This window comes from Mytilus californianus, unplaced genomic scaffold (assembly GCF_021869535.1).
Source record: "Mytilus californianus isolate M0D057914Y unplaced genomic scaffold, xbMytCali1.0.p SCAF_3, whole genome shotgun sequence".
Taxonomy (NCBI): Eukaryota; Metazoa; Mollusca; class Bivalvia; order Mytilida; family Mytilidae; genus Mytilus; species Mytilus californianus.
In genome coordinates, this window is record NW_026262679.1 from 51,100,672 (window position 1) to 51,128,609 (window position 27,938).

Genomic DNA, 27,938 nt, shown 5'->3' on the forward strand with positions numbered 1-27,938 from the left:
CAGCTGTTGTCTGCTCTATGGTCGGGTTGTTGTCTCTTTGACACATTCCCCATTTCCATTCTCAATTTTAAGATAAAAATTAACCTTACCTTCATTCTAATCTCCTGACAGTACTCTCAACTTCCGTTTTTGTATTTTTCTGCTTCAGTTTATGCGGTATCACCCGACAGCTAAAACAAAAATCAGAAATGTTCTAGTTAAAAAAAAATAAAAAAGCAATGGTAAACTAAGATTCAATTTACAAGTACATAAACACTTTTACTTCTTTTCTAAGTGCATGTAATGTTTGAGATTGAAAATTCTATGGATTTGAATTTAAAATGTGATATTGTTGATAGCAATTAATTAGCTTCAAATCACTTTAACTTCCAATTTACTTACTTATCTCCATTAATATTGACTATCACAGTTCCAGATTTTCTTGTAGAAAACAATTTTTCTATTCTTGAACAATCATTTTCAGAGTAATCTTGCCATTCACCATCTTTGTTGTACTGCCATGTTGCTGGAGTTATACTAGCTGTTTCTAAATGGATGAAATACTTTAATTTAGATAAAACTAGCACAATGTAGATTTATAAGTAAATTTATAATAAAATGATTTCTAATGTATTTTGTCCAACTAGAATGTCTGAGGTGCAAAACAAATTACTGTAACAAATCCTGTTACATGCTTATTGGGGCTGACCCTAAATATGAAATTTTTGTTTATAATGGATTGATAATCAATCAAGTTTTATATGTCTAATTACTTCAAATATGAAAAGTTTACTTTATCAATGTTTAAAGCAACCAGTATGCGTTTCCAGATTTGTCATTCACAAGGCACAACAAATTTACACTGATTTGTTGAAAAATAGGCAACGATCTCATTTTCATTGACTGAAAAACTGGACTTTTATTACTGTCCACAAAATATAATTTTGTATAAAAAGGTCAACCATGTGCAAATATATTTTACTTTTCAAACACCCTAACCCTGAAACAATCTGAACTACAAAAGGCAAACCCTTAAAGGACCATATAAATGTTTCACATTTATTAAAATGTAATATTTTACTTTTTCTATTGATCTGCAAATGTTCATATCAATACATTAGAACAAATAAATTTTTTGGTTAATATATAGTTACTAATATTACAAGCATGTTTTTTTTTCCTGGATTTCCTTGCATATATTATGCTTCGTAACATTCTGTTCAATATTCATATTTATCGAATTTATGAAATATTCATTTAACTTTCAAATCTCTTTGAACTTAATAGAATTTGACTGGATGTTTTCTTTAACTCATCAATTATGAAGTCTAAAATTGATTATGTAATGAAAATCAACATTTACAATTTTCTTAATTACATGGAATAACAAAATTTACTTAACTTTAAGACATATTAAAAAGTCAATGTCCATACATATTCATTACTTTGAGGAAAATATATCTAATATTTTTTGTGATAAAATGCTGTAGTACTGTGTTCGTATAGGCAGAGACAATATGTGTGGTCCATCGTGTGACCAATACTAAAACCTTGCCTTTAGTCAGTTTTTTTATATCAAGAAAAGCTTTGTACATTTGTATATTTTTAATAACAGGATGTGATGTATGAATCATACAAGACTTACCATCACTTGAATCTGCTGGTTGTGATTTAGAATCTTGTTGTATGTTACTGGTATCAAATGGTTCTCTCTGACTAGTAGGACCAGTCTGTGGTGGGTTTATATTGTTTATATTTGGCTGTTGGAAACCAGTTGCTTCACCTGGTTCCTCACCTGGTCCATCTGTTTGTATATTAGAACCTATATTCTGAAAAATAGGGGCCTCTTCTCTTGGTATATTTGATGTGGGTTTTTCAGCATTACGTTTTCTTTTTTCTTTTATTCTTTCATAATCCCTTGGAGTTCTAAAATATGAAACATTTTTTTCAGCTTTCATTTTCTTATACAGAATATTATTGCAAAGCCAATTACCATTAATTTAGCACCATCTACTCTAACTTGGCATTTTATGCAAAAAAAACCAAACCTCTTTGATTGATACACAAAAGAAATATAATTGACATTAATTTTTTTTATCCATAGTGGATAGAATTATAAGTTATGGTAATTAACACATGGTTTTCATATCTATATCTAAGAAAATCAGTGTACTTTCTAACCTTCAATGATACTAGATCATTGCAACACAATATTATTATCAAAATGAACAAGCATTCTGAGAGTATTGCATGGCAATACATAGTCCCCTACCGGGTAAAAATTACATTATACTGGAACAAAATGCTAACTTGTTCTATAACTTGTCATGGTGAAAACAAAAAGAAAATATCAAGTCATTATATTTAAGCATGACTAAAAACAGTGTGAAAAACTGATTCTATGAGTGAATTTTTCAAGTCCAAGGACCATAACATGCACAAAATTATCAGACCGAAACAAAAATTGGAACTTGATCTGTAACTTGTCATGATAAAACTATATACCAATTATCAATCAATATCTTCAAGCATGATGAAAAAAAGTGAGGAAAACACTCTTAACATTGGATATGATTAATAGTTCTCTAAAATTAGATATGATGTAATACAATGTATATCTATTTTCAAATTATAATCAAATATAATTAATAGTTCCAAATATTTTTTCTTTCATTTGTCACAAACTAATATAGATTTGTAACTTATCTATAAAATGTCAACAACTTTTATCTACACAATGTAATGTAATGAAATATATACCTTAATAAAAATAGATTATTATCTTATTAAAGGATTTCACTTAATAATTTTTTTTTATATATATAGCATTCAGAAAAATAGTTTAAATACAAAATAACAAACAAACCTGGCACAAATTTTTCAAACAATTTACTAAAGAATTTCTTTTAAAAAATGAGTTATCTCTCTTTGTATAGAAATATGGTTTAACATAGTACTCTAACATTAGATATGGATTTTTTTTATGGACCATAACTCTGGACTAAATCATCAGACCGGAACAAAATTCGAACTTAATCTATAACTTGTCATAAAAAAATACACCAAATATCAAATCAATATCTTCAAGCATGAAGAAAAAAGTCTGGAAAACTAATTTGCCGGACTGATGGATGGACATACAGACAGACGGACAGACGGACAGAGTGCAAACCTAAAGTCCCCTTCGACTTTGTTGGTACGGTAGGGGACTAAAATCTTGTTGTTATTCATAATACAAAATATTTTCATGGTCATTTTAAATATTTCCCTCCAATACCTGGTGAGATGAAATCTTTTCTCCCATTGTTGGACACTTTTATACAATGTAGAGACAGATGGTTAGAATAATTTTAACCATTTTGTGGGTTCAATTGTTTCATTTATAAACCAGTAACTTCAAGTACGGAAATGTGATTGTTAACTAATCCGTTATGATGGCATGTTACAGGTAGTTTCATTGGCAACAGTGCCATTGTTGTCCTATTAAATCTTAGTGTTTTAAACACGAAAAATGGAAAACTATTTGAGAGAAACAAATTCCTCCTCTGTTATTCTCTGTGTCTCATGAGAAACAATATTTTTCCAATCTCTTTTGTCAAATTTTATATTTAAAGACTTGCTTCATAAAAATTAAAAGGAATATAACACTTAGTATAAGTTTTATACTATACTATATTTACCTTCATCAGGAATGCTCAAAGCGGATAATTTAAAGCCAATGATGTATAAGAACCGAAAATATTGCTAAGCTTGCATGCTGAAAATCTAAAATTTTACTATCTTGATTTGAGAAATATTATAACTCACTTGCCACAAAAGGACTAATATTTTTGTACAATACTGAGATTTCAACATCACAATTAAATGGTCTAGTAACCAGTGGATGATAGACTTACTTTTATGAATGGATAACTTGCAAAATATAAATTGTAACAACATATAATCTGGCAGATACTACAAATTGCTTACATAGTCTCAAGGTCAATTTTACCAAATCCACCATATCTGTAGTTGCCACGGATACCATTCTCCCACCTGACCTGTTAAATATATAATTTCCAACTCATATTAAAAACTTTACTTATATAGTCAATCTGGAAAGAAGTTATTTATAATTACAGTTTACCAATTCAAATCATATAAAAAATTAAGCTGGTGATATTAATCAAATCTATGCATTAACAAATTTCCTCATTGAAATAAAAAAAGATGATGGACTTTAACTATTTACTATAGGGTATGCATTTTGCTCATTGTTGAAGGCCTTCTGTTGATCTATAGTTCCGCTAGTTGTCTCATTAGCAATCATCTACATCTTCTTATTTTCATATTGACTGAATTCTAGTAACTAACATATAGATATATTTTCTCTTTTTTTTCAGGAAATTTATATAAAATAAGTTTTTCTTTTAAGCAAGTCATGCTCACACTGTCCAAGTCCATTTTATAATTCAAAATAAACAATTTCAGGGCTAAAAAGACCAAACATTAACAAGGGAAAATTAATGCACGAATACACTAAAAGCAAGTGTTGCATGAAACAGATAAGTGATTTGCAAAGTAGTGTGTAGACTATTATTATGGCGGTTCATATATGATTGGTCATCAGACAATTTTTTTTATTAAGACCATTGAAACATTATTCAAGTTTGGGCCCTATTGGCTTAGGTTACAGAGGATATGGTTTTTGCTAAAAAAATTTGCAAAGAATAACAGATTATGACTGCATAAGCTACCAGTATGTAAGTTAAAAGGTCTTACATGTACAATGCCTTCATCTTCGACATGATAAACACAGCCTACAGAACCATCTCCTCCATCTTGTTCATCCCACTCCCAATCTCTACCTACAAAGTACAGCAATAATTAATAATTATATAAATATGATGTAGTATACAGGCAAAGAAGAAGGTATGATAAAGTTGCCTTTTCAGTTAAAAGGGAAAATAACAAAAATACCGAACTCCAAGGAAAATTCAAAATGGAAAGTCCCTTATCAAAATGAATGAAAATGAATAAAAAGTTTTATAAATATATCAAATAACATCTTTCAGATGTTAAAAAAGACAATAGGATATCATTATTAATATTTTTGAATTTAGTCTGACATTTTTTTCTTTAATTACAGCTTCAAATTTCTTTCCTTTAAAAAAAAACTACAAAAACTCCCAAAACAACCTTGCATTGACATAAACATTAGATACGAGCCAAGGCCTTCCTTATAAAGATTCAATAAGAATGAAGATGTCTTTTTCTCAGATTTTTTAATCATTGGCATTGGCCAAACTCATCTAATATGACCTTACAATAAAATACGAAACCTGTATCTTACCTTTTTTAACATAGACCCCTTCAGCTATCAAAACTTCATCTGGTAAAATCCTTGGTTCATCAACAACAACTAAGTCATGTGCATTCTGGGCACCATGACGATATCTACCGACATTCCCACAATCCCATTTTACTCTAACATATCCTGTTAAAAACAGATGTAATACATTAATATTTCCTTACAATTATGGATGTTTACCGGTAATAAAATTTACATCTATTACATATTGAAATAATGATGAGTGACAAGAAGAAGAAATAAGAAATAAACAAGTGACAACAAAAATAAAAATGAAATGACAACAGATACCAACAAGATGAGTGAAAAATGATTATACTGACAGAAAAAAAGAAACCAGAGGCTCTAAAGAGCCTGTGTTGCTCACCTAGATCCATGTGCATAATCAACAATGGACTCTCTCCAACATTGAAGACAAGAATAGAATTCATGACAAAAATTTCTTTATTGTTGATTTTGTACTGCTGATAATTTTTTCTGTTTAGTTTCTCTCTATCTTCTTAATTTTTGCTCAAAACACAAAAGAGGGTAAAAAATCCTCATTCAAGGGCAATCACTCCTGAAGAGTGACAGTCTACTTACAATATCAATAAAATTTGACTTGTTTGTGGATCTTACCTTGCCGATCATTTTTGTTATCTAAAGTTTCTATTTATCTATTATAATTTTTATCATATAAGGCAAAATGCATAAAAGTTGGTAAAAATCGTCATTAAAGGTCAATAACTCCAATAAGGAGTTGTCGGAAAATTTCCTCCATATTTTCTGAAATGTAGATCTTGTCTTGTGGATCATTTTTGCTTATTTAAGTTCCTATTGATCTATTATAATTTTTAAGATATAAGGCAAAAATGCAAAAATTGGTAAAAATCATCATCAAAGGACAATAACTCTAATTACGAGTCGACTGACAATTTCGACCAAGGCTTCCACAACGGTCATATATTCTGGACATTTGTATAATGTCCGGTAAAAGTCCGGCTGGGCAAAAGCATGAAACAGTCATCTATTTTTTAGTTTTCAAGGTTTTCTTAAGAGACGGTCATTTTAACATAATTCGCGATCTTTTTGACCTAACCTTTTGCCTTTAACAGCCACACATTTCCGGTCATAAAAGTAACATGATCATTAAGTACTATCTTAACAACCCCTACTTTAATACCTTCTCATTTTAATCAAGGCTAATTAGTTGTCGAACAGCTGAAATTTACCTGTTCAGGTGACAGGTAAACTATTTTGAACCGGACATTGATCGGTCTATTCAAAGTTATTTTCTTACATATCAGCGGTTTGCATCTAATTAATTTAGTCAAAAAGATTTAAATTATCAGAAATATGTTTACAAATATGATTTGATGAAAAAACTAAAAAGGTGAAAATGAAAAATCGTCATAACCACGTTGTTTGAACCAGAGACATGTCTCTGTTTGAACTAGTACACGTATGTGCATGTGCACAGGTGTGAAATTTAATTATGCATCCTAATTTCTTCAAAAATGCTTAAATTGTCATTGATACCTTTATCTCACGTTTATTTCGAATATTTTCTTGAAAATAACGTAGATAGAGCTGCTTACACTCATTCATGCTTTGAAAACGTACACGGAATTTACGTATCGGTCTCTGGTCCATGTTTTACCATTGTCAAGATAACATCCGGTAAAAACGAAAGTAAAGTTTTTGACAACGTTATATTTTGCACAAATAAAGAATCTAAGGCAGACATAAGTACGCTAATGTTGCACACTTCGAATGATGCACTGCCAATTTAACAATTTACGTCAGAACTTCGAATTTGAATCAAAGAAAGTTTAATATCATTTTTTTTTAATGTCAATCATTGGGATGGTCAACTCGGCAACTGATTACCATAATTGCCTTTTGTTTATTTAGTCTTCTCTTAAGGGATTAAAATCAGAATCATATATAAAATGTCCGGCTGGCTTAAAATAATTTTGGAATCCCTGATTTCGACCATGCCATACTTATTTGTAGATTTTGTCTTGTTGATCATTTTTGCAACTATCTATTTCTCTCTATCTATTATAGTTTTCAAGATAAAAGGCAAAAATGAAAAAAATGGTAAAATTTGTCATTTAAGGGCAATAACTCCTATAAGAAGTCACCTGATAGTTTTGACTTATAAAGCTCAACATATTGAACATTTTTGCCCTGTCAGATTTTCTCTATTCATGACGGTTTTCAAAATAAAAGACAAAACTTGCATTTTACCCCTATGTTCTATTTTTCCCATGTCGGCCATCTTGGTTGGCAGGCGGGATCATTTTCAAACTAGATACCCCAATGATGATTGTGGCCAAGTTTGGTTAAATTTGGTCCAGTAGTTTCAGAGGAGAAGATTTTTGTAAAAGTTAACAGACGATGACGACAACGGCGACAATGACGGATGACGAAGGACGGACGCCAAGCGATGAGAAAAGCTCACTTGAGTCTTTAGGCCAGGTGAGCTAAAAAGCTGATGCATGAACTTGAACGCACTTTCATTTTTGGAAAAATTCACTGTGAAAAATATTTAAAATTCAGCCTAAAAATTCATAATAGATTATGCTGAAAGTATTTCCTTTTCCCTACTGTACAGTTTCTTTTGTTTTTATTTGATCATCATTAATTCTTACAAATAATATTCTTGATATTAACTTGTAATAATTGATGAATCAATCAAGGATTTTTGTTCAGTTATAATGCCACTTATTATAATATATATTAATATTTGTGAAGCATTGAAGACAAGCAAATAAGTGTTATTTAAAAGTATAACAAAAGGGAAAATGATATGTTTATGCTACATGTATGAATAATGGAAAGTTCTTAGTTTTTAACAAAATTTTGCCTTCCTCATTGGCAAACTGAAAGAAAATTCTATCTTTTTCATTGTAACAGTTGGTTTGTCGGAGTTTAGGACCATATTTCCACTCTTAATCTGTACCTTGTCAAAAAATATTTAATCAAAATCACAAAAATCTAAACTTCACTCAATAAAAATCTACTGATACCTCTAGATTTATGCCCTATGACAGTTCCTGTTCCAAATCCATCTTGATCTCCCCACATCCAGTCTGGTCCCCTCCTGACTCTTAGACCAACCTCCATTTCACTCTCTTCATCAATTTCATTTCGTTGCTGTTCTCTGAGTCTCTGAATTTCTATTTCTTCTTCTGTTTCTTGAATTACCTTTGTGACTACTTCATTCTATTCACAATGTTATCTAATTAATTAACTTATCTAAAAATTTGTTTTTGAAGTCAGGGTATACTAAGGAGAAGTTCGACCAATTGAATAAAAACCAATTTTGATATTTCATACTTTTGTTTGTCAATTATGATCAATTATGCCAAGTCAACATAAAAGATTCAGATAAAGATATTTCCAAGATTCATCAAAGAAACAATTCCAGATTTATACTTAACATATAATTACGATAATTATACAAATTATACAAATTACATATACAAAGAGTATGAACTTAGAGTTACTACTGGTTTTACATGTTTGTTCTTATGTTGTTCTGTTACACTACAGTCTCCTCAAGGTCAGGGGGAGGTTTAAAAGCTCACAAACATGTTTAACGCTGCCATATTCTTCTTGTGCTTGTTCCAGGTCAGAGGAGGATTGAACTTTCAAAAACATGTATATCCCCCCAACATTCTATATGTGCCTGTCGCTAGTTAGGAGCCTGTAATTTAGTGGTAACGGTTGGTTGCTATCTGTCATTTGTGTTTTTGGTTCATTATTATAGTCATAAATCAGGCTGTCAGTTTTCTCGTTTGAACTGTTTCGCATTTTGTCATGTCAGAATCTTTTTTCTACCTTTCTATAAGGTATGAGTTCTTGTATGAATATCTTAACTCTTACCATCTCAACTTCAGATAACTCGCGTCCATTCTGTAGATTTCTAGCTAAGGCAGCTATTTCTTGTCTGTTTGTCCTGATATCTTCTGTTATTCCTTCATATCTTGTCTGGCTGATCATAACCTTGTAAATGTATGTATAACATTCATATGAGATATTTAATAGAAGTTACGTGTAATGAAACAACTAAAGATGTTGCTGTGTTTTTGCTATAAATCAAAATATATACATATTATAACCATGATATATTGTTGGAATTTGTTTTCACTTTTGTAGATAGAAAAGTATCTTGTTCAACTTAGCTTGTCTTTGTTTATATCTTTATGTCAACCAAAGACTTGTCTTGGTGTTGATGAGAGAATTCAGTTTTGGTGTTAAATATTCAAAAATAGGAAATAAAAAATACAATATAGCCCTTCCTTATTAAATGCATATCCAGAATATTTCCTTCACATATCTACCTCTAAATTTCATTTTTATTCTTTTTGTTTAGTTGGAGTGCTGTGCTTATTGACATCTACCTCACATCTATGTATTCTTACTTATGTATTAGCCACTGGACAGAATGTAACCAAAATGTTAGTTTATCCCAATTAATAGAAAGCTGTTGGAGTACGGGTAAATGTGTAGAATGGTTGAAGAATTCGAAAAAATACAGCGCTCTAAAATATACATACTAAAGGAACAAAAGAAGTAATAGATAATAAATGTGTAGTCTAGAACTTTTGATTTAAAATAAAATTTACAAATAATATTTTTCTCAACATTTATAAAATCTATAATGCCCTATATTTGTTGCATTAAAAGTTTCTTATTTAAGAAATGAATGCTTCTTTTTGTAATTTTATTGGGGTGTTAAAGTGTTGACCGAAGCACATTTTGTAAAAATTCTAAATATGTGTGCATGATCAACACTTTAACAACCCTATCAAATTACTAAAAGAAACATTCATTTCTTATAGTTACATTTTTATGCTTAAAGACCATGAAAAAAAAGTTTTATCAAGTTTTTCTTTTATTCACCTGTGCACTTTTTTGTGGAAGCACGTGTCATCACGAATGTAACATTTCATTTTGATATGAAGGTTAATTTTTGAATGACGCACAATTGTTGTTAGCCAATCAAACTAACGTATTGTCGTGAAACATACATGTAATGTAATTAATCAATAATGTACTATCAAATCTTTTAACCTTTTTCATAATCTTACCTCAACAAAGAATGACCTTGACAGATGTCTGACCTTGTCCAATGATGATACAACTCCACCAGTTGTTTCAGCTAGAATTTTCAGGACATCCTACAATAGGTGTTTAAAATTTTACTATAACAGCAGTTAAAAGGAAAGATTAATATATCCAATGGTCCCACATTTTATATCTTTTTATAAACTTCTGTAGTAATAACAAACAGGATAAGAAAAGAGACCTGCCAAAATTTCAGGTGAAAACTTCTGAATGTCAACAAGAATGCAAGAGAAAAATTAGTTTCGTAATTTTATTTCTGAATTTAGGAAGACAGATTTATATAAGAGCACTGCTCTTGTTTTCTTATCCCAATTATTGAATTACTTGTATATTTCGTATTTATGTATTTACCCTTGTAGCTGTAACATAATGAATTTGTTAATAAAATATGTTTACACTAACAGTACAGTTCAGTATCTAAATCTGTAAAATGAAGCAGTTTTTACAAATGATATTCATTAGATATACAAGGGAAATAATTCCAATTTATTTAAACGAGCAAAAATATTTGAATTGTCTTTAGTATGGAGAAACTTGGAAAAACTGCTATAATGATTTCAACAAAACTTACAACCCGAGCATCACTTCCAACAGGAACACATGTAATATGTCTGTTCTCTAACTTAACTCTCTCAGCAAAATCCTCTAATTTGTCTGAAATCTACAAAAAAAAAGTGGAAATCTATTACCAAGATCTTTAATATGATGCAAATTATTTTTATTTTATTCTGCTAAGTTAAACTGTCTAGTAAAGGGAAGCACACTGAATGCATGTGATACATCTGCAGTAAGTCAAATTAGGACTCTATTTTTTATCTCATTTTATTATTAGAGAGCTATATAGATTCTACCACTGCATTGAGTGTGATATGATATTTATCTATTCGAAACAGTTAAATTTTCAAATTTAAAATGCAATGCTTGCAAAGAGTTTTAAATATTTAAAATTTAACTGTCAAGAGTGGATATAAATATTGTATTGCATGAGATTTGGTGGTGGAATCTGTTTCTCTAATGATTTTTAGATAATTTGCAGACAATCTTAATCCTTCTTTTCGAACGACCTGCAAAAACATGTGTTCTTTTTATGTTACGTCATCAGGCATGGTCGCTTTTTTTCATGATGTCACAATAGGAATTTCAGAAGAAAAATTTGACGTCATAATCGAATTTTGACCAATGAAGAACTGAGATCAAACGAAGTACACGTTGATTTAATAAAAATAATCAACAGGTCAGGAAAAGGATAAATCAAGTAAGAATTAGAGAAACCTAACTATACTGCTGTATTTTTGAAAGTGTCTGTGAAGAACAAGTTATATGTCAATAAAATACAGTAAATTCCCACTTAACAAAGTCGTTACCATAAAAAAACAGCACCAAATTTGTTTGAGAAATGCAGTTGGGATTTTTGTAAAGAATATATGAAAAATATTGCATTTATAATATTTTAATTACAATTTTTCTATTTTCAATCAACATTTTAACCCTTGATGTTTGACTAGCAGGACAATGACACTATAGAGAATTTTGTATTGTCATGCAATAAAAAATGGTGTAACTAAAGAATTCTTTCCTTACTGATATTCCATTTGTTACTAAAATCTGCACATACCATCAATATTGCAAAATTTTTCATAAATCAAGAATATTTTACCAGAAAATATACTTCTCAAACATCGGATCAGCTGAACAAAATAGTCAAAGACTGTTATAAAAAAGATTTGTAAAGGCAAACTCTACACAAAAATTATGTAAAATTAGCAGGTTGTTTTCTTATAGAATTCAAATTTCTTAAAGTTTTGAAAATAACAGCAAATTTACCATTTCCCATGATAGTCCATTAGGCTGTAACATATCTTGTCCTTCAAAAATCCTGTGGTCAGTGGCTTTACCATCAGACAATAATATAACACGTGGATTTATCTGTCTATCATGTACAGTCACTGGTCCACCTAAAAATTAAGAATTAAAAACTTGTATATCTATAGTTATAGGTCATTGAAATATAGCTACGGACGGTTTTCCTGAATAATCAGCCCTAAAAAGGTATTGCCAAAATAACCAGCATTTGAAAACAATCACTTTGATAAACTCCACATTCTGCTAGAAATCTCTTATTAGAAATATTTTTATAGGGGTCTTTTTTGTCTACTCTGTAATTTACACAACCCTTTCTTCAAGTTGACTAGAATTTGGTAGGCGCTTTCTTGAATTTGCCTTGAGATGAATCCGTATTCTTAATATTCAGCACATTGTGGTAACTTCCAATGTGTTCAGAAGTGTTTTTCTGCTACTTTTCAATGAAGTTCAAGGATTTTCTTTCATGTCTGACCTAGACCTATATTATGCTCATCTTTCCCAACTCCCTATTTATTTTCAACATATTTCATAATTTTTTAATATAGAAACTGCAAAACAAATAATTAAAAGATGCTTTTTTTAAATTTAACAAGAATTCTTTGTATTTTCTGATAACTGTAGTCTTTTGATTATCTCCCCTTCAGCATACCTCTGTTGAACAAAGCACTCATTGCAACTACCAAGCCAGTCATCATTGGGGTTGGACCACCACACTTCATTCTCTCTGAAAATATAATTAAAAATAATTCTTATCAAATAATTCTATCAACATGGCTATTTGAAAAAGTTGCAAATTAATCAATTTGTAGCTAATCCAAATATTTCTGGACGATGTTCAATATTTTGTTGGTGATTTGATGTCTCTTTCTGATACCGATTACACATATATAATGATTTATACATTTCCTTTCCTTGCCTTCTTTTTTTTGTTCCCAATATTCAATTTTAGTTCAGTTATGATACCTTAGTAAATGTTACATTACTGTGAAGATATTAGAGTTTACGATAAAATATTAAATGACAAATCTTATAAGTAACTGCATGTAAAAAAATGGAGAAAATAATGCCATAATTTGGGGCCTGTCTATTGTTGAAGGCAATATTTTGAAATCTACATGTCTATTTTTGTCAAATTTAATCTTCATTACTGTATTCATATTAAATTCAATATATTGGGATCAAAAAAGGAACTGTTTTGTAAATCTAATTGTTTTTACTAGAAATAATAAAATGCTTCACTGAGCGCAGCCTGATACAACTGCAGAGATGGAATCCTGAACAGTTGGGGCAAATTTGGACACAATATTCAAGCTTGATACTGTCTGAATTTGGATTGTGATCAAGTTTTTGACATAATATAGGTTTCTGACACAAAATAAATGTGGTCAAAGATCTTATAAATCCATTGCGCAATACTGTGCAATTGAAGATTTCTTCTTGAAACTTTTCAAAAATTCGAAATTCGAAAAATTTGAAAAACAAATATGAATCCCTTAAAAAAAATTTGGAAAAAAATCCCCCCCCCCAACTTTTTGAAACCCCCCTTGGAGCAATAACCCCAAAACTCAATCCCAGCCTCTCCTTTGTAGTATGGAACCTTGTAGTACAATTTCAGAGATATCCATACACTTACACACAAGTTATTGTCTGGAAACTAGAAAAATGCTAGTTTTTAGTCCTTTTTTGGCCCCTGATTCCTACATGTTTTGGGCAATTAACCCCAAACTAAATCCCAGCCTTCCCTTTGTTATATGGAGCCTTGTGGTACAATGTCAGAGAGATCTATACACTTACACACAAGTTATTGTCTGGAAACTAGAAAAATGCTTGTTTTTGGTCCCTTTTTGGCCCTTAATTCCTAAACTGTTGGCTCCCATAACCCCTTAAATGAATCCCAACCTTCTACTTGTGGTATTAAACATTGTGGTACAATTTCAGAGCAATCAAAATACTTATACACAAGTTATTATCCTGAAACTAGAAAAATGCTTATTTTGGGCCCCTTTTTGGGCCCCTCATTCCTAAACGGTCGGGACCATCATCCTCAAAATCAATCCCAACCTTCCTTTTGTGGTATCGAACCTTCTTGAAAAATTTCATAGAGATCCATTCACTTAAACTAAAGTTATTTGTCAGGAAACCAATGTGTCTTCGGACGACATCATACCATTATACAATCCCAAAATTTTTTTTGCAGTCGTATAAAAAAAAGGACAACACAAATTATCTTAATTTGGCTTCCCAAAATTTCTTAATAAATGTATCTTACCAACAGCTTCCCTGACTTTATTATAATCATTTGTTAACTGTTGTAATATTCTAGCCTCACTTCCAAAGTGTACAATGGCTACGTTTTCTTCTATTGTATATTCAGTTGCCCATTCTTCAATGTCTGAAATAAACCGTTAGTTTGTTTTAATGCCAGACCTTTAAATGTTCTATCCAAGTAACTTATTCTGAAAGCTTAGATTAGAAAAAATGGAAAAAAAACGCAACAAATCTTAAAAGTCAGGAACTAGCTGTTAAAAAGTTTCAGATGATTTTAAGCAAAATGTGAATTTCATCATATATGGAAAATTCATTTTAACCATTTTTGTTCTATTTCTGACTCTGAAACAACTCTGTTGCACTTCACAACCAATTTCGTACATTCATTCATTCATTCACTTGTTTGTTTGTTTGTTTGTTTGTTTGTTTTGTTGTTCATTTGTTTGTACTTTGTTTTATTGCTTGCATGTTTGTTGGTATGTTCCTAATTGTCCATACATTTATCTGTTTAATAATTCTGGTTTTTTTTCACCCATCCCTACATTCATTCAGTCAGTCAGATTAAATGTACTTCACTGAAGTATCTCCTAATTTCATTTATTTAAAAAATACAAATACCTTGACAGATCTTTCAAAAAAGTCAATATGATTGCATTAACTTTAACTAACTAAAGTTTTTGAATTGTTTAACACTAGTCATTTTGGGGCCCTTTATAGCTTGCTGTTCAGTGTGAGCCAAGGCTCCGTGTTGAAGGCCGTACCTTGACCTATAATTGTTTACTTTTTACACATTATGACTTGGATGGAGAGTTGTCTCATTGGAACTCATACCACATCTTCTTATTTATAGTTATAAATATTAACATGGCTAAAACAGGATTCTCTACATTCTGTAAAACAAATTATCCAAATACTAAAGGAAACTTACAATCAACAAACTGATTGACAAAATTAACACAAGCCTTAAAAGATTCTCCCGTCATACTCTCTGATGTATCAATACATATCACTGTGTCAGCTCCTGTTGATTTGGGATCTAAACAATCTCTTGCTGTTAAAATAAAAAATTAAACATACTAATTTATTTATATGACCAATTCATCCCCCCACATTAGATGGTATTTTTCTTAAATGAAGAAACTCGAACCCCCATATTTGACCACATGATAGATAGAAAGACAAAGTGTGAGAAAAACATGTACAACTTAAAGCTTTTGTAAACTTTAGATTAATATTTGAATAATTATAGTTTAAAAGTTTCTATTTATGCTATTGATGCTGTCATACTTTAAATATATTCAATATAATTATTACAACTTTTCTCAAATAGTAACATAGTTCAGTATGGTGTTGATGCCTCAAAAATTTTAAGTGTTTGCTTAATGTTAAAACCTTGTTCTTACTGATGAACAATACTGTAAATTCAGAAATTATTGCGTGCATTTATCATTGTGATTTTTGAAGAATTAACAAAAATGCGAGTTTAATTATTGCGATTTTAGGAAAAGCTACATACAGATGTATGTATTTGATATCAGAATGCGAGTTCTTATTATAGCGATACTCAAGTACGACAACAAGGGGGGTTTTTAACGACCTTGGCTTCCATGAAGGTCTTGCACGGTCCGCTAAAAAATTAACTAAAGAAGAAAATGTCTACAACACCCTGTTTTCCCAGGCTGTCACCCATCCAAGTACTAACCGAGCTCGATGTTGCTTAACTTCGGTGATCGGACGAGAACCAGTGTTTTCAACATGATATGGTCGTAGACTATAGTAGTTGAATTATTCGCATTAATAAAAACCTCGCAATAATTTCTGAATTTACAACATTAGAACAATATATATAAAAAAAAATGTGACATGATTTTTTATTGACAAGTATCCATAGACAAAGAGAAAAATATTTGAATAATTACAGGTCATCAAACCATGGACATATGGCCTAAAGCATGCGGATATTTGAGAAGTATTAAGTTGTTATTTTCTGTTTCTCAATATCATGATTAATAGAAGATTTGATTTAATACGGTCAAAAGTACCAGGTACATCAACAAAATTCTCATGTTATCTGTAACTACTTTTAATATGATTATTAGGTAAAAATTCTACCTATAGGAAATATTCAAACGCCAAGATATAAAGAACAATGGTATGTTTGTTTTTTATCCTGACTTTATTTGCATGAATATCAAGCAAGCTGATATTGGAGCTGATGAAGTCAGTAAAATGCCATTTTTCTTTTTATGGGCAATTTGTCCTAACAATATTTTTCCATAGGTAGAATATGAAATATCATGAAATAGTTACAAAAAATATTTTTATGCTTTCAAAACTTTTTGATAGGTGTTACTTGTATGAACGGATGTCGCACGCATTTCATTGATAAATTGATGTGGATTGAAATCATAAAACTTGACATTGCTGCATTGCTACATGATGTTTAATATATAATGCCTAATATTTTTGAGTATCAAGTAGTGACAGTAAAATAAAAAATATACGCTGAGAAGAATCAAAGAAAAACTGAACAAATTACAGATAAAATAAAATATCATGCTTAATAGTCAATATATATGGTACAAAGCAAAATCTTACCCTTAAAGTTTTCAGACAAGGCTAACTGTTCCAGGAACTGGTCTTCCTTAGGTCTGGGATACTTCATGTCATCTGGAAAGTCTAAAATAACACTGGTATTTGCACTGGTTGTTGATCATACAGTCATTAATAAATGGAAGAAAAATTTCTGATCAAATACAATTTGAAACCAGCTTAAAAGTTAAGGCCTATTGTCATTATTAAATTTTTTTCTTGGTCAAAGTTTTTGATTGATTTTTTTATAGTGACAACTGTGAAAGAAACTTTGATCAAAAACTTTGACGGACTTGGATGGGATATAATCTATTTTTCTTGAAACTTGGATGTTTTTTTGACTAACTTTTTGATGAAAAGTTTTGATAGTGACAACCAATGACTTAGACCAAGTTTTCTTTGTCCAAGTTAACTTTGATAGTGACAAAATGACCAGGCTTTATTGTCTACAGAAATGCATGGAAATCTAAATTCAAAATTCCTTTACAATTATTCTATTTTCAAAAATATCATTCTTAAAAGATCTTTAAAGTCCTATCATTAATGTTTTTAACCAATGTAAATTATTTTAATTTCATAAAAGTTTTTTCTCAAAAAAAAAAATGTAAAGAATAAAGGTTTAGTAGCTGCAGTGACCATGGTGACAGTCTTTATTTAAAACTCGTTATTTGATTTTCCTATTTTCAATAAATTCATTCAGAAAAGACAATGATAAAAATAAAAACAAATTTTAATAAAGAGCATTATTACTTATCAATTTATCACTTTGGATCTTCTGTCAGAAAGAAAAACTAGAGGCTCTAAAGAGCCTGTGTCGCTCACCTTGGTCTATGTGCATATTAAGCAAAGGACACAGATGGATTCATGTCAAAATTGTGTTTTGGTGATGGTGATATGTTTGTAGATCTTACTTTACTGAACATTCTTACTGCTTACAATTATCTCTATCTATAATGAACTTGGCCCAGTAGTCACAGTGGAAAATATTTTGTAAAAATTTACAAAAATTTACAAAATTTATGAAAATTGTAAAAAATTGACTATAAAGGGCAATAACTCCTTAAGGGGTCAATTGACAATTTTGGTCAAGTTGACTTATTTGTAGATCTTACTTTGCTGTACATTATTGCTGTTTACAGTTTATCTCTATCTATAATAATATTCAAGATAATAACCAAAAGCTGCAAAATTTTCTTAAAATTACCAATTCAGGGGCAGCAACCCAACAACGTGTTGCCTGATTGGTCTGAAAATTTCAGGGCAGATAGATCCTGACCTAATGAACAATTTTATTCCGTCAGATTTGCTCTAAATGCTTTGGTTTCAGAGATATGAGCCAAAAACTGCATTTTACCCTATGTACTATTTTTTAGCCATGTCGGCCATCTTGGTTCACGGGCGGGGTCATCGGACACATTTTTTAAACTAGATATCCTAATGATGATTGTGGACAAGTTTGGTTAAATTTGTCTTAGTAGTTTCAGAGGAGAAGATTTTTGTAAAAGATTACAAAAATTTACGAAAAATGGTTAAAAATTGACTATAAAGGGCATTAACTCCTTAAGGGGTCAACTGATCATTTTGGTCAAGTTGACTTATTTGTAGATCTTACTTTGCTGAACATTATTGCTGTTTACAGTTTATCTCTATCTATAATAATATTCAAGATAATAACCAAAAACGGCAAAATTTCCTTAAAATAACCAATTCAGGGGCAGCAACCCAACAATGGGTTGTCCGATTCATCTGAAAATTTCAAGGCAGATAGATCTTGACCTGATTTACAATTTTACCCTGTCAGATTTGCTCTAAATGCTTTGGTTTCAGAGATATAAGCCAAAATCTATATTTACCCCTATGTTCTATTTTTAGCCATGGCGACCATCTTGGTTGGTTGGCCAGGTCACCGGACACATTTTTAAAACTAGATACCCCAATGATGATTGTGGCCAAGTTTGGTTTAATTTGTCTTAGTAGTTTCAGAGGAGAAGATTTTTGTAAAAGATTACAAAAATTTACGAAAAATGGTTAAAAATTGACTATAAAGGGCAATAACTCCTTAAGGGGTCAACTGTCCATTTTGGTCATGTTGACTTATTTGTAGATCTTACTTTGCTGAACATTATTGCTGTTTATAGTTTATCTCTATCTATAATAATATTCAAGATAATAACCAAAAACGGCAAAATTTCCTTAAAATAACCAATTCAGGGGCAGCAACCCAACAACGGGTTGTCCAATTCATCTGAAAATTTCAGAGCAGATAGATCTTGACCTGATTAACAATTTTACCAGAGTCAGATTTGCTCTAAATGCTTTGGTTTCAGAGATATAAGCCAAAATCTACATTTTACCCCTATGTTCTATTTTTAGCCACGGCAGCCATCTTGGTTGGTTGGCCGGCTCACCGTACACATTTTTCAAACTAGATACCCCAATGATGATTGTGGCCAAGTTTGGTTTAATTTGGCTAAGTAGTTTCAGAGGAGAAGATTTTTGTAAAAGTTAACGACGACGGACGACGACAGAAGACGACGGACAACGGACGCCAAGTGATGAGAAAAGCTCACTTGGCCCTTTGGGCCAGGTGAGCTAAAAATATAATGAACTGTTAAAGGGGAGATAACTCAAAATTTTAAATACCTGGATATGTTTCTCTAGGCATTTCACTTTTGCTGAAAAATACAATTTATATACTAGCATATAATATATATCATTTAAGTGTAAATCAAAATCTCTTCACTTGTATGAATTCTAAAACAGAAATGTGCCAGTTTTTTGCAAGATTGAACAGTATCATGATATTTATATGTTTTGTTTCAAATTTGGGAGATATATTATGGAACTGCAAGAATAATTTTTACTTTTTCATTGGAGGGAATGGTCAGGTAAATTGACTGAAAGAAAATCATGATATATGATTTGGATAATTATGATAAATTCTGACATTGCTGCATAATATCAGTGGCAGTCTATCCCATGTCTAAAAGTTACTTATGTATAAATTGTTACAAATATAAAATTAAAACATAGGCTTTAATGCAAAATTTGTTAAAAACAGGAAAATCAAGTATCTACAAGCATAATATTTTTCACCCAATTCAATAAATGATTCCACAGAATTGGTTTTTATCATCTTTGAAGACCTTCCAGCAATGCTTAAATCAAATGAATGTTCCTTAAACAGGTTAACGTCGAGTGGCAATTATTTCATGCATATTCAGAAGGAGCAATATCTTTTTGGGGCCTTTTATAGATTGCTATACAGTTTGGGTTTTGCTCATTGGTCAAGGCTGTACTATGACCTATAGTTGCTAACCTTCTACATAATGGTCCTTGGCAACCATACCACATCTTCTTATTTTTGTATTAGATGATTTTAATGAATTTCAAACAAAAAGTAAGAAATAGAAATGATACAACTATTGAGTAAAATAACTAAATTTACCCTGGAATAAACTCTTCTTTCATATCAGTGACTATCTTTGGACTTTTAGGTCGAGGCTGAGGTCTGACTATGGCAACAGGCTCTACTTCTGTGTCTGAATCTTCCTGGTCACTTTGCATATTAGAATGACTTAGTCTATTATCATCAGAATTATCAGTCTTTTTACACTTATATTGTCGACCTGACATTAAACTCATAGGGCCTGTTGCAACTTCAACAGTCTTTTTTTGTACTGGAGCAGGTACTGGTAGTGACTGGACATTAGGTTTTTCCTGTTTAAAAGTTATATGTGTTGTATCTGCTGCTGTTTCTTTTATTGAGTCTTTCCCTCCATACACAGGCACAGCTTTATTTTGACTTCCTGGGGGATATATTTCGTCTGTTTGTGGTATTGAGGCAAGTGGCCGAGTGGATTCAGCTACTGATCGCTGACCTCCATTATCCATTGATACTAATGAACTTGGTTCATTATTAATTGTATTTTCTGCAAGGCTTTGTCCATGACTAGTATCTACTGTTCTTTTATAAGTATTCTGGTCACCGTTTCCACTGATATGTTGATCATATTTAAAAGGCTGTTCATAGCTTCGAGTTATATGGGGTGTTTCTTCTTCTGAGTCAATATCATCTTCAGGTACATATCTGATTGGTTGGTTCTTTACAGTATTTACGTCTGACTGTACATTATCAAGAACGCTGCGTAGTTCATTATTCTGGGTTATCATATATTCCACTTTTGTGTTTATGCTATTTATCAGTCCAGCAAATCCTCTGATTTCTCTTATCTGTTAAATGATAATAAACATTTAAACATTTTGTAAAATACTGACTTTTTGGTCTTTCACAAGCAAAATAGCAAAATAATAAGATATCAAGACAAAACAAAGGGGATGGGGATTTCAAAATCAGTAGTCAATAAACTACTTCGCTGAGCGCAGCTAGATACGCCCGCAGAGGTCCAACCCTGAACAGTTGGGGCAAAAATGGACACAATATTCAAGCTTGATTCAGGTCTGAATTTGGATTGTAATTAAATATTTGACATATCATAGGTTTCTGAATAAATGTAGTCAAAAATTTTGAAATTGGTTATATGAATTGAATTTATATTCAATTAAAGATTTCTTGCTGTGTTGTGCAATACTTAGTAAATCTGTTGTCAGACTATAAACAAATAAAGTTCAATTAATTCTCAATGTCATATTAGAAATTTATGAAAATAAAAAGAGAGCTTACATCAATAGATATAAACAATTCACCAAAGTTTCATGAGAATTGGTGACAGCATTTTTGAGTTATTGTCTGAAAACTGGAAAATCACCCCTTCTTTTAATGAATAAAACCCAATAACTCAGAAATGTAAAATCTAAAATTTATAAAAATCGAAAGGGAGCTCATGTCAATAGATATACACAATTCACCACATTTTCTTGCAAGTTGGTGAAAGCATTGTCGGAAAATGGAAAATCCCCCTTTTTTTAATGAATAAAACCCCATAACTCGGAAACGTAAAATCTAAATTTTATAAAAAACAAAAGGGAGCTCACATCAATAGATATAAACAATTCACCAAAGTTTTATGCAAATTGGTTAAAGTATTTTTGAGTTAATGTCCGACATGTTGACGACGGACAGACGGACAACGGTATACCATAATACGTCCTGTAAACTGGCGTATAAAAATAGGATGGAAAACACCGTGACCAAAAGATAAAAAGAACTGTGTTCAAACAATATCTGAGAAAACCAAAAAGTGAGAAAAAAATGAAACATCAAAATTATGGGGTGAATTAAGATGCTCCCAAATGAAAAGAGGTTCCTGCTCCTACTAATGGTACCCAGGATTGTATGCAACTAAAAATGTACAGCTAGTGACTAGTATTAAATTGTATTTTGTCATATTCAAATAATTTCTTCAGGAAGATTTTGCTTCCTAATTGTTGATTCATTGTTTAAGATTGAGTAAATAATAATTACATTAAATGTATGTTGCATTAAAATACGTTATTTTGATTGGCTAACAGCAATCTAGGTCATTCTGAAATTAACCTTCATTTCAAAATGAAATGTAACATTCATGATGACACGAGCTTCCACAATAAAGTGCACAGGTAAATAAAAGAAACACTTGATAGAAATCGTGTTTTCATGCCAAAAAATGTAATTATAAGTATTGAATGCTTCTTTTAGTAATTTTATAGGGTTGTAAAAGCGTTGACCGTTTGCACATTTTTAGAATGAAGATCAGAAATACAAAATGTACTTCGGTCAACGCTTTTACACCCCAATAAATTTACAAAAAGAAGCATTCAATTGTTAAGTAAAAAACTATTCATTTAGCAATTGATGATTGCCTGATCATGCACATATCTCAGGTTTTGAATGTTTATTTGACTCTTTCCTGATCCTTTTAGAGCTATTTTCCTAATGCTTGTAATTTAAAGGTTTGGTTGGCTTGCTTGCATTGTGTTTGTATAAATAAATGTTTGCTCAAGCATTGTAATTAAGGTTGACATTTGCAATCATCAGATAGGCGGGGTTCAGCTTGTATACATTATACAAATAAATGTTATTGGATGTTAAGTATAATGTATACAAGCTGAAGCCCCGCCTATCTATTGATTGCAGATGTCAATCTTAATTACAATGCTTGAGCAAAATTTATACAAACAAAGCAAGCAAGCCAACCAAACCTTTAAGCTACAAGCATTAGGAAAATAGCTCTTAATCTATTTAGCTCTGTAACATTTGCTTCAGGTGTCATATCGTAAATTTTTCCTGGTTCATTTAACGAAAACTATTTGTTGGTTTCTATAGTAACTCTGAAGGAATATTCTTTGAAACACACATCTGGTGCACCAAATTTGATATGATTTTATGTTATTACTCAAATATAACATTAACCATGTCTACATTTTTATTCAATTCCAAAATTTTCTTGCACCTATATCACTGCATTAATTGTAATCCATATTTGTACTAATTTTTTTATAAAAATCTATGGAACTATCAACCATGCACACAAGTGAAAAAATTTCATTATAAATATGAAAATTAATAGAGATGTGGTATGATTGCCAACTATCTACAAGAGACCAAAAGACATAGAATAATTTATTACAAAAATAAAATTAAAATTACACCACATATTGAACTTTGCTTTAATTACCTTATGTTTTCCGACTTGAGCTATAGAGATTTTTCAACAAATGTTAAGACAAAGGATACCAATTTTATTACAAAGCATTTCATAGCTTTTTAATCTCTTGTCTGTGCCAAATATTTTCCTAAATGTACTTAATATTGATCTATATATCCAAAAAGTAAATTGCATTTGTGTCTAACTGATAAACTTCTTGAAAAAAATGATCATACCTCCTGTAATATCTCAAACACTTGACTAGCTAAGTACTGAACTTGCTCTGAGGTACTGTAATTAGGTGGTTCCATAACAGGAGGCCCCATTGGTGTTGTAAATTGGTTCCTGGTTTGAAATGGGCCACTCATATCAGGCATATGGTTTGGTATACCAGCATACTGTTGTTGAAACCCTGCTGAGTACATATTCTGACCACCTGATTGAAACTGTTTTTGCCGAACTGCTGGGGTTTCCTGGAATTGGTTTGTGATTTGTTGACTGATTCCACTAGATGGGTATTTTTGGCTCATGGCATGTGTATCCTTTGAAGGTTTAGAAATTCTTGGGGTAGTAAATGATTTAGCTCTGACATCCTCCTCTAATTAAACAATAAATAAAAAAATCTAAAAAATACTCCACTAGTTAGAATTTTGCTGCCACCAAAATATTTTGTTTTATGCAAAAACAATACAGAAAAATGTCTATATGGTATTCTTATTATCATCAGTTAAAATTTATTATCCTAAAATATATTCATTTTATTTTTAATTGAAGTGGGTTATATAGGCAATATTTCAATTTAATTTTTACTGCTTTTTTAAATGAACTGTTTCTTGGGTGAAAGCGAATTTTAAGCTCTGTAATTTCTTACTAACACATTATTATGCACTATAAAAAAAAGCACCATAGTAATGACGCACTTACCTCCTGAATGGTCCCCATTTATATTCTTGTAATTGGTTGCCATGACAATATTTTTTTCACTTCGCTTCACTTCACTGGAAAAGATACAAAAAAATTATATTTTTAATCGTCAACAGCTAAGTACATGTACATTTGTAATACATTAGCTATGAATCAAAGCAGTCTTGCAACTAACTACTTTTTTAAAAACTTGTGTGTTTTGCATTCACACTGCATACAGTGCCGAAGATCAAATTTAAATCTTATCACAATAAGTTCCACATGTACATTTCCAGGGTATATTGAGTTCATCCTGTTTAGGATGTGGTTCATGTTTATCCTAATCATGAGGTTTCTGTATATTGTTTCTTGGACTGTTAGTTTTCAGGTTTTTTTTGTTGTAATTTTTTTTTTTAATTCTTCATGGTTTTGTCTGTAATTCTTCCATTTTGGGGTTTGTATTGCCTCCTTCGTATTTTCTTTCTTTTCTTTCACTTAGCCTATTAAGCAGTATTTATAAGTGCAATAATTAAATACATAAAGATATGCAAATTTATTCAAATTATTTCTTCTGTGCAATTTTTGCATAAGATAGTTTTTATAGCTTCAAAAGTAAGGCAGATTAGCTATTTAAATGCATTTCATTGGTTTTTTTCTTCTTAAAACCCTACAAAAAAGTAAATTTAATTGTGATATAAAAATGCAATGGGTAAAACTGACACACACATAAAAAGATGTGTTGGTCAATGCACTTAACTTAAGCTTCTAATGTTGTCTGAAACAACAACTACTGCTCTCTAAGTCAGTTAAATGTTAAAGTTTTCATGATCAGTGCAAATGCAATCATGATGTCACAGTAATATCATTAATGATAAGATGTCTTAAACTTTTTTGATTTTGTATTTATCACACACTTTATGAAGTTTTTTTATCCAATCGTTAGGTGCACTAAACCAACAACTAAAGGATAATGTTTGATAAGGCCCCAATAGGGCTGCCTTTTCTACCCTAATTTTCAAATAAGGATTTTATGGCCGCATTTTCCAGCTTAATTTTCAAATTAGGATTTAATGGCCATTATCACAATGTAGCTTTCAAAATTACTATATCTGGGATAGGTATTTTTGTTTTGAAATTTACATATCAGCATTCTTTTAATATAAAGGGATAATAATTATAAATAAGAGGATTTGGTATGAGTGCCAGTGAGACAACTCTCCATCCAAGTCACAATGTATAAAAAGTTAACAATTATAGGTCAAAGTACGGCCTTCAACACGGAGCCTTGGCTCACACAGAACAGCAAGCTATAAAGGGCCCCAAAATGACTAGTGTAAAAAACTTCAAACAGGAAATCCAACGGTCTAATCTATATAAAATAAATGGGGAATGTGTCCATGGGACACAGATGATGCCCCCACTTGCATATCATATAAAGTTATAAAGGGACATAACTGAAGAACGGTAAAAGTGATGCTACCCAAATTTGTAATTGATCTGAGTTTTGTGGTAATAAGCATTGTGTGTAAGTTTCATAAAATTTGGTTGAGGCTAACTTAAGTAAGAGAACAGAAACCAAAAATTCAGCAATTTTTCCATTTGTAAAGGGGCATCACTCTAGAACGGTTAAAGTGACACCACCAAAATTCAAACTTGATCTGTATTGTGTGGTAATAAGCATTGTGTATAAGTTTGTTAACATTTGGTTGAGGCAAACTAAAGTGAGAGAACGGAAATGAAAAATTCAGCAATTTTTCCATTTGTTAAGGGGCATAACTCTAGAACCGTTAAAGTGGCGCTACCAAAATTCAAACTTGATCTGTGTTTTGTGTTAATAAGCATTGTGTATAAGTTTCATAACATTTGGTTGAGGTTAACTAAAGTTAAAGAACAGAAACGAAAATTCAGCAATTTTTCCATTTGTAAAGGGGCATAACTCTAGAACAGTTAAAGTGACGCCCCCAAAATTGAAACTTGATCTGTGTTTTGTGGTAATAAGCATTGTGTATAAGTTTCATAACATTTATTTGAGGCATAAAGTTAGAGAACAGAAACCAACTTTGGGACGATTGTACATACATACGTACAGACGGACAAGGGTAAAACTTAATGCCCCCTCCGCTACGGCGGGGGCATGAAAACAAGAAACACTTATGAACCACGACAACCACTGAACAACAGGCTCCTGACTTAGGACAGGTGCATAAAAATGCAGTGGATTAAAACGTTTTAACAGGCACCAACCAGTTCACCTAACTCTTTATTTTCTATCAAATTCAATGAAAACATGCAAATGTAATATATAGTTTGTCAAACAATGCGCTGGTTGGTTGTCACATGAAAAGCTTTGTAAGAAATACTTGACAAAATCGTCCTGTTTCACATTCTTACACATATATACATCAACTTGAAACACTTATAACCTTTAAATAATAAACATAATTTTGGGGCCAAAAAGGGCCATAAATATAAAAAAAAAAAAGTTCTTTCAGGGCCCCAATATTGACCTTTTGGGAGCCTTAGTTAAACTTCATTGCTTTCAAAAAAGTTACAAACTATATTAAGTATCACAGCAACCCCCATTCCCCCTACCAAATCAATTTGAGTTTTCAACCATTTTTTTTTTATTTGTGCCTTTTTGGGCTTCTTGCTGTCAAAACAGCATATATATATTCATTAATTTTGTCACAGATAACATGGGAGAAAAGGGGGAGGGTTGAACAAGTGTAAACCTGTGAGATGGAAATTATATATATGAAACAAACATAAGATTTACTTTAATTTGTACTCGAAAACATAAAATTTAAATCCATCTTGTGCTTAAGTAGTGGTCTTGCATATAAATTTTGAAATAAATTCAAATGATATATAAAACATCTGAGACTACTATATAACAGTAGTCTCAGAAAATATATACAAATTTTGCATCCAAATTTACCTACCATAATCTACATCATCCTTGAGGAAAAAATATTTCATATAAGGAAGTTTACTTATACACTGTAACAGTGATACAAGTGCAACTTAAAATTATCTTCTTTCGTAGTTGATAGTATAGGCAAACAGAAAGTTATTATGTAAATGCACGAAGAAGATAATATCATTATAGAATCGGTTATTTTTTGTATTCTAGTAAACAAATTAACACTACTAATTACTTTACCAAAACTTCACACCATTATTCCTTGTGTCTGTCTTAAATTCCTCTTAAATTCTTTCCTGTGTACAAGCGAAAATGGGAAGTAGAACAGAATTTCCCGTTTCTAAATATAGAAAAT

General features: G+C 31.1%; 1 protein-coding gene and 1 non-coding gene across 2 annotated transcripts; both read right to left on the bottom strand.

Annotated features, from left to right (window-relative positions):
• Positions 1-84: 84 nt before the first annotated feature.
• LOC127734816 (uncharacterized) lies at positions 85-27,912 on the bottom strand. Its single transcript, XM_052244841.1, has 20 exons — positions 27,824-27,912; positions 24,682-24,755; positions 23,994-24,355; positions 20,619-21,403; positions 19,814-19,845; positions 17,177-17,257; positions 15,507-15,629; positions 14,580-14,702; positions 12,960-13,034; positions 12,272-12,402; positions 11,019-11,108; positions 10,411-10,500; positions 9,203-9,322; positions 8,344-8,539; positions 5,312-5,455; positions 4,741-4,826; positions 3,949-4,019; positions 1,625-1,905; positions 382-526; positions 85-170 (listed from the first exon to the last, which is right to left on the bottom strand). The coding sequence occupies exons 2-20, from the start codon at positions 24,722-24,724 to the stop codon at positions 92-94; spliced, it is 3,057 nt and encodes a 1,018-aa protein (XP_052100801.1). The 5' UTR covers positions 24,725-24,755; positions 27,824-27,912; the 3' UTR covers positions 85-91.
• Positions 16,232-16,350, bottom strand: LOC127736256 (5S ribosomal RNA). The gene has a single exon (XR_007998888.1). It is a non-coding gene; the product is annotated as a 5S ribosomal RNA (ribosomal RNA).
• Positions 27,913-27,938: the final 26 nt, after the last annotated feature.

Coding starts and splice junctions, on each gene's coding strand:
- LOC127734816 (XM_052244841.1), bottom strand. CDS start 24,724: ATGGCAACCAATTACAAGAATATAAATGGGGACCATTCAGGAG. Junction 8,540..9,202: donor AGTTATCTGAAGTTGAGATG/GTAAGAGTTAAG, acceptor CATTGTGAATAG/AATGAAGTAGTCACAAAGGT. Junction 527..1,624: donor ACCAGCAGATTCAAGTGATG/GTAAGTCTTGTA, acceptor TCATCCATTTAG/AAACAGCTAGTATAACTCCA.